Source organism: Haliotis rubra, unplaced genomic scaffold (genome assembly GCF_003918875.1).
Source record: "Haliotis rubra isolate DU_JTF1 unplaced genomic scaffold, ASM391887v1 Scf57, whole genome shotgun sequence".
Lineage (NCBI taxonomy): Eukaryota > Metazoa > Mollusca > Gastropoda > Lepetellida > Haliotidae > Haliotis > Haliotis rubra.
This window is the reverse complement of record NW_025767268.1, coordinates 1,255,519-1,262,652: the sequence shown is the minus strand read 5'-3', so window position 1 is coordinate 1,262,652 and position 7,134 is coordinate 1,255,519. Positions and strand designations below refer to the sequence as shown.

General features: G+C 41.8%; 1 protein-coding gene across 1 annotated transcript; it reads right to left on the bottom strand.

The window, feature by feature from the left end:
* Positions 1 to 5,162, bottom strand: LOC124254245 (aquaporin AQPAe.a-like). Its single transcript, XM_046688152.1, has 3 exons — positions 4,417 to 5,162; positions 2,451 to 2,531; positions 1 to 416 (listed from the first exon to the last, which is right to left on the bottom strand). The coding sequence occupies exons 1-3, from the start codon at positions 5,035 to 5,037 to the stop codon at positions 222 to 224; spliced, it is 897 nt and encodes a 298-aa protein (XP_046544108.1). The 5' UTR covers positions 5,038 to 5,162; the 3' UTR covers positions 1 to 221.
* Between the last annotated feature and the right edge of the window lie 1,972 nt (positions 5,163 to 7,134).

Below are 7,134 nucleotides of genomic sequence, written 5' to 3'. Positions count from 1 at the left end.
TCAACTTCACATATTTTTCTCAAATTTATTGATGAAACTGAATATTGAAAATATCGAATTATTACACACATGTAAAAGATATTCATTTAGGTCTGATTATTTTCAAGAATACTTGAATACATATGTCCTTCGATGTCTCAGAAACGATGTACAGGAAGAGCTAGGATGTTTACATACATACAGTACACGAAAATGCTATTTTTTCTCATGTTTTAGGAGTCTTAAGGCTTTGACTCGACATCGTATTTGTTGTCAACAGTGATGGTTCTCAGTTCGTATGCACCCATTCGGTCTTCGTCGAAGATGTCGCCACACACCCATGTCCTGGTTTTCCGGACGGAGGCGTTGACGGCAAACACCGTCTCGTACAGGAAGCCAGCTGCGAGAGCGCCAAGGATAGGACCCAACCAGAAAACCTGCAAGGTCAAGGTCAGATCGTTATGTAGGACGATGTTATTGAAGCATTTTGCAAAAACCTCTACTTCAGTGACAATCCAAGTTCATCTTGCTGCCGCCAACATAGTGGTCAAAATGTCTCTGTCGTTGACAATAGGAACCATCATCAGTTATTGAAATACCACCCAAGTTTCAGAGCATTATGGGTTCTGTGGAAGATTATCCTAAAACACTCTGAGCCTCTTGACTATCTGTGATAACATCATTGGTAGACGGAAAACCAAGTTCTATGGATAGTCAACTTCTGTATTGCATTGAGTGCGACGTTTCGGCGTAGGTACTAACACCATTATCGAGCACTTGCTTGATAACGGTGTTAGTACCTACGCCGAAACGTCGCACCCAATGCAATAAAGAAGTTGACTATCCATAGAACTTGGTTTTCCTTAATCTTTACAACTTCTCAAATGCCTCTCAAAGAACTTATCTTTGGTAGAATTCACAAACTGAAAAAGAGGAAACAGAATTTGAATAAACCCATTCTGTCTCTGTCAGCATACACCCAAAGTCTGCCTGCCCTGCATGAAGAATGTCGGCTTTTCGCTGACGATACTTCACTGGGAACTTTATCAAAGGACAAACAAGTGATGGAAAGAGCCATGAATGAAAATCTAGAAATATTAAACGATTGGGCAAAGGTCTGGTTAATTTCCTACAATCCGGAAAAACTGAAGCTATATTATTTACTTTGAAAGGTGGCAAAAAAGACATTAATTTGAAGTTTGATAACTGCAATATAAAAACAGTCGATTTTCATAAACATCTGGGTTTAATCTTCACGTCTAACGGGAGCTGGCATCATCATATTGAAAACATTATCAAAAGACATCTAAAATGATTGGAGCGGTCTTCCAAGATATGCATCTTCCAGTTCATTGTATTACGAAACGGGATGGGATTTACTTTCTGAGAGAAGGAAGACGCAAATTAACATTATTTTATAAAATTAAAAAATGCCTGACACCAGTTTTTCTTCAAGATTTACTCCCACCTGTAGTTAGCAACCAGACAAGTTATGAGTTAAGAAACTCAAATAACTTTAGTCAACCATATACAAGACTGAGGTACTCAACGTCATCTTTTATTCCATCAACAGTTAAAGTGTGGAATAATATTCCCTTAGCTATTAGAAATTGCGACTCTGTTGCCACGTTTAAATCTTATATCCACGTGAAGGAAAAATGTGCACCTATATATTATTCATATGGAATAAGGAAGTTCAATGTTATGCACACTAGATTAAGATATATGACGAGTACACTTAATTATGATTTATATAGAATAAATGTAAAAAATGACGCATCATGTCAATGTGGCCATAGATGTGAGAATGTTTTCATTACTTCCTTGACATCTGTTGTACATATCCTAGCCTATGTCTGTCACTTGTGTACTTTGTTGTAAGATGAATTGTGTAATTATCTGGAGAGGGCTTTTCTAAGTTGGATAACTTGTGCCCAATCCTTTTCTTGAATGAATAAAATATGTTTAAAACAAGAATGTGTAATTCTTCCAAATGACAACGTCTCGCAAAACATAACAATATGCAAACATCACTTCATTAATTGTTTGATCAAAGAGGTCAGAATTTAATTTATCAAAACATGGAACACACGAGGCAAAGGAAATCAGTACTATGAACCTTTTGCTGAAATTGAAGTCATGTACATTATCTTTTTGTACAGGATTCCAAAGCTCAAGGTAAATAAATCCGTACAAAGAGGGTTACACCCTTGGTCCAGAAATGGAGCACCATATCCCTGTCTCAAGGATAAACCTTATTACCGAACACAATCAAGTAGATCTTTTAGATATTCACAGACTTGTGGTTTGGATTCTCCAAACTTCAAAGGATTTGTATAAAAGCTTTCATAAATAACATCACGTGTTTGAGGTTAATACGGTTGTATCGGCTATATTGGGATAAGTCATTGTTGCTGCATGTAGACTTAAACCTCCTAATGTCGACAACTAAACTCGCATGACCCACTTACCCAATGATGATCCCAAACTCCCATGACCACCACGGGCCCCAGACTCCGTGCAGGGTTCATGCTCGCCCCAGTGTATTGAATCTACAACAGAAAACACAGCATGTCACTGTCTGAGAGTTGATACATAGACAGTGAAGACCAGCCACTCCAAGACGTAACCGTGGACAGGGAGCTATATACAGGTATCCAGTAGACAGGTGCCAAGTTAAGAGCTGAAACATTGCATACCATTGGTGCTTTTTAGCAAGTTACACACGTTGTCTATACCATCTGAAATTATGGTCTCTCACTGATAGTGTTATAAGAAACGCCTTATATGTCTTAACCCATTGTTATGTATTTTGGTAACTAAGGCATGTTCTGCAGAAAGGTATTTAAAAAAAAAACATAACAAAAATAAACATATGCAAGAGAACGCCCAAAACATAACACCCAAACAAACGAGCAAAAATAATTAATAAATACCCCCCCCCAAAAAAAACCAACAACAACAAAAACACACACTCAAAATAGAAGAAAAAAAACCCTTTTAAAATAAATATTTGATACTGATCTGTGTGAACCATCGACATGCTTTTAGTTGGGCGGGGAAAGGTGACTGAGACAATTCCCTCTGCCTGGAAAATACCAAGCACGCGGGATTAAGTCTCATTACTAACCGATAAGTAAGACTGTGCCTATATTTTCGAAGCTCTCTTAGCGCTAAGATAGTCGTAAGTGCCATACATTAGCATTAACTTACGACTATCTTAGCGCTAAGAGAGTTTCGAAAATCTAGTCCCTGGGCAGTTTGCCAACTTTGTCGACCCTACGTGAACAACAGAGGGAATATCCCTTCATCATGTTCATGGGGCTTCTAGTTGCTAACCTCTGACGACTCAGTAGCATGCACACGTTCGTGGTAAGAAAATGAGCGCAAGGAAATGTGACCTGAACGTGTAGTGAAGCGGGAGGTATTCACCATGACCCGGGTATACCAATACAAACATGACACAATGATGATCGTCTTATGTCTCAGTTGGGGCCTGACTACGGATACTGTGTGTATATACAATTACTCGTTCACTCTCTGTAATTTGTTCACCGCATGTGTTCTTAATTGTTCAGCTTCCTTTGATATGTTCACCTATTCTGACGCAAGTAATATCTTGAGAATAATGATCGCAGTCGGATGAAATTACCCAGCATTACCCAGCCTGTTCAGGGCTGAGTTCAGCGTGACCTCCTTTGTGCTGTTGCAATGTGAAGCAAAATGTGAAGCACGGTAAGCTTGATAAGCCCTCGTTCATTAATTTTAACCAAGGAAATCGGTCTAGGATGATCTGTGTAAACATTTTTTCCATCTGTGTAATGAATGCGTTTGCATATAGCATGTAATAATATTCTGTGATGGAGAAACGTGAAACACCGCCTCTGCAATGTGAATCACAGACCATAACGCAGTAGACACCTGTCAAATTAAAAAGGACTGAACACATCTCTCCTGCCCTCAAAACCCTACATTGGCTTCCAATTCGCTTCAGAATCGACTACAAAATCCTGCTCCTTGTTTTCAAGTGTCTAAACGGTCTAGCTCCAAAATACCTCTCGGATCTCCTTACACCATATCACCCAACTAGATCACTCCGCTCAAGGGACCAGTCTCTCCTTGAAATACCACAAACTAGAACTAAGTCATATGGGGACAGGTCTTTCTCTAGAGCAGGACCCTTCCTCTGGAACAATTTACCATCCATCCTTCGTTCCGAAACAGAACTGTCAAATTTTAAAAGTGGACTCAAGACGCACCTATTCACCTCTGCACATGGATAAAGTGGACTCAGATAGCGCTTTTGAGCAATTAGATTGATAAAAAGCGCTTTACAAATATTTGTATGTATGTATGTATGTAACCCACATGTACTTACCATAGCAAATGGTATGACTTCACATTTTTAACGAATATGAATACAAGCGACATACTCACCGCCCAGGGAATATCCATAGTCACAACAAAGCCGATACTGAGCGCCTTAGAGCCGGGGTGGTCAGTTATACGGGAGTCTATTGTGGCATAGATGGCAAGAACTAACATGAAGGTGGCCAGGATCTCCACCCCGACCCCTTGCCACAGGCTGATCCTGGGAGACACCAGGGTGATGCCCAGCATTCCTCGCCGGTCTTCGGGGGTCAGTCCGTAGAGGATGTAGGCACCCGCTATAGCACCGACACACTGTATAACACAGTACAATGCGCACTTAATCAAGGTCATCTTCCTGGTCAAGCATAGTGTCAGGGTTACACATGGGTTGATCTGGGCTCCACTCACGTGACCAAGTGACCAGATGATCGTGGCAACTGTCAGCCCGAAGGCGATGGCTATTGACGGTACCGTTGGTGCCAAGTTTGGTTCAAGCGTCACCGCGGATCCGCAACCGAAGATGACCAACAGCGCCGACCCGAGGAACTCTGCTGCCAGTTCTTGGAAGAATTTACATCTATTGATATCTTCCGTACTGAACAAACTTCTGATACGTCCCGAACAGGAACACTTGTCATTGTCATCAGCACCTGTATTGATCACGGTTTGAACTTCACGTTTTTCCATAGTGACGCTAACGTATTGGTATGGTTTCACACGCCGCTCGAAGTCGCCAACACATACATTGGTAGATGCTCGCGTCGGGTTATATACTGTGACATTGCACACGGCCCTACACCCGTGCTTGAAGGGGTGTTGATTTCGGGTAAACCCACCCATGATTATCGTACAAGTAAATATACAATTGTACTTTACGCTAGAGTCGTATTCTTACTTTAAGATGACATTACGTATTGTAACACTTTTAAGATATGTACACATTGGAAGGAGTGACACCTTGGACCATAGGATTCACGCATGGATGCATCTCGCAATGAATGATTCACTTGTGCTTCATGCTTCACATTTCAACTGCTGATTCACATTGCAGTGATGTCAAGGGCAAACACCCGCATGAGGATCCTCTCTGTCTTCTGAGGAAACTAAGGATCTGTTTCACTGACATATGGCAACAGTTAAAATGTCTCCATTTTCTACAGTCATCTTGAAGAGGGGTGACGAGAAGTGACCCCCTGGTAAGCAGTTGTGAAATGGGATTTGCCTCGATTTGTTGATTAGTTTGAGTACATTTGCAAGCAAGCGCGCCACAGGGGTAAAAACACATTTGTCCGTCACGGTTAACACCTACCTCTCCACGTGCAAACATTTAGTTGCACCAGTTATTTCTGTACCCTAGAGAAACAATAAACTATTGGGCAAAAAAAAAGTTATCACTTTTAAAGTAATTGTATAAAAACAAAAAAGCAGGTACGGTTTTGAATCCAAGCAGGAAACATTCGCCAAAACGCAACATGTTGCGGCGATAAGTATGGCCAATGTGGGGGTTTCACAACGTCAGCTGGTAAGAACCTTCAATTGCAGCCATCAGCAAATTGATAAACCGTTACCGGCAAACAGGCCTGACCCAAGACCGCCCAAGATTGGGAAGACCAAAAGTCACGACACTGGCCGAAGACCGCTACATCAGGTAAATCCACCTCTGGAACAGATTCGTGACGGCGATGTCAACTGTGGCAACAGCACTAGGACACACCATCAGCAGACGAACAGTACTTCCACGACTTGATATGGGTGGTATACAAGCCTACAGTACTTCCACGACTTGATATGGGTGGTATGCGAGCCTACAACCCCTTCCATGGAATGGCCTTGACCCGTCTACACCGTCAACGCTGGCCACAAACTGCAGCCAAGAAGGTCATCCATCCGATGGAGAGACGTCATGTTCTACGGCGTCATTTGTGGCCAGAGAGCAACAGGACTGATTGTCATCCGAGGAAATCAGAATGTCCAGCGATACAGCGATGAAGTGTTGAGACCTTTTGTGGTGCCCTTTATCCGACGACAGCCAAGAGGAGTCATTTTGTAGCACAACACAAGGTCTCCACCACCTGAATTGTTCGACAGTACCTTCACAACGTTAACGTCAACGTATTGCCTTGGCCAGCGCGTTCTCCAGACATGAACCCCATAAAACATCTCGGGGATCGTCTGGATCGTCAGCTGAGACAGCGTGTACCGCCTCCAGCGAACCGTCAGGAAGTTGAACAGGCTAGCTATTCACAAAGCAATCCTAGTGCTTGGATGTCCTAACTTAATCATAGCTTCAATTCAAATACATAGGCAGAGCCAAGTTAGGACATCCTAACTCTAGGATCGCTTTGTGAATACAGGCCCAGACGCTCATGGACTTATAGAACAGGATTCCTGCTGACGTCATCCACCGACTGAGTCGTCAACGAGAAGACGTGTGTTGTCGTGTATATAGATGACCAGGGTGGTCACACTCGCTATTAATGACGTGTCCCCCGACTCCTGTCTCATAATGTGACTCTTTATGCAGTTTTGGAATGAGCTCTGACATGTGTAATGTTTTTAAATTTTGACCCCTTGACTCTTTCTTAATGAATTGCGGCAAATGCAAGACCAAGATTACAATGGATTTTCAGTCAAGTTATTGGAAATTGATTTCTTTTTGTAGAATAATTATCATAAATCTCACATACGTCTTTTTCCTATTTTTGAGTCAAGTTAAGTCTTTCTTTTTCCCGATAGTTCACATTGAACACTCCTGATTGACCAGTGTGTTATATCAGCTTTTAT

Excerpts from the sequence above, each read along its gene's own strand:
- LOC124254245 (XM_046688152.1), bottom strand. The coding sequence starts at position 5,037 with ATGGAAAAACGTGAAGTTCAAACCGTGATCAATACAGGTGCTGATGAC. Across the intron at positions 2,532-4,416 it reads CTATGGATATTCCCTGGGCG|ATTCAATACACTGGGGCGAG; the intron begins GTGAGTATGTCG and ends TTTCTGTTGTAG. Across the intron at positions 417-2,450 it reads GAGTTTGGGATCATCATTGG|GTTTTCTGGTTGGGTCCTAT; the intron begins GTAAGTGGGTCA and ends TTGACCTTGCAG.